The 218-nt window shown below is 70.2% G+C and overlaps 1 protein-coding gene across 1 annotated transcript in view; it reads left to right on the top strand.

The window, feature by feature from the left end:
• Window positions 1-4: 4 nt before the first annotated feature.
• Window positions 5-218, top strand: part of HIC1 (HIC ZBTB transcriptional repressor 1) — a gene marked incomplete at its 5' end in the record, with an annotated part of 3,371 nt that continues 3,157 nt past the window's right edge. Inside the window, one exon of the mRNA XM_006038665.1 lies at window positions 5-212. Within this exon, the coding sequence (XP_006038727.1) occupies window positions 5-212 (208 nt within the window). The remainder of the gene's footprint in view (window positions 213-218) is intronic.

The following is a 218-nucleotide window of genomic DNA, read 5'->3' as shown; positions in this document are numbered from 1 at the left end:
CGGGGCGCACAAGAACATCCTGGCGGCCAGCAGCGCCTACCTCAAGGCACTGGTGGTGCACGACAACCTCATCAACCTGGACCATGAGATGGTGAGCCCGGGCGTCTTCCGCCTGGTGCTGGACTTCATCTACACCGGCCGCCTGGGTGAGGGCGAGCCGGGCGGCGAGCCCAGCCTGGGGGCCGTGCTGGCCGCCGCCAGCTACACGCCGGGTGCCG

Source organism: Alligator sinensis, unplaced genomic scaffold (assembly GCF_000455745.1).
Source record: "Alligator sinensis unplaced genomic scaffold, ASM45574v1 scaffold2513_1, whole genome shotgun sequence".
Classification (NCBI taxonomy): domain Eukaryota; kingdom Metazoa; phylum Chordata; order Crocodylia; family Alligatoridae; genus Alligator; species Alligator sinensis.
The sequence above is the reverse complement of the archived record's forward strand: the minus strand, read 5'-3'. Positions and strand labels throughout refer to the sequence as shown.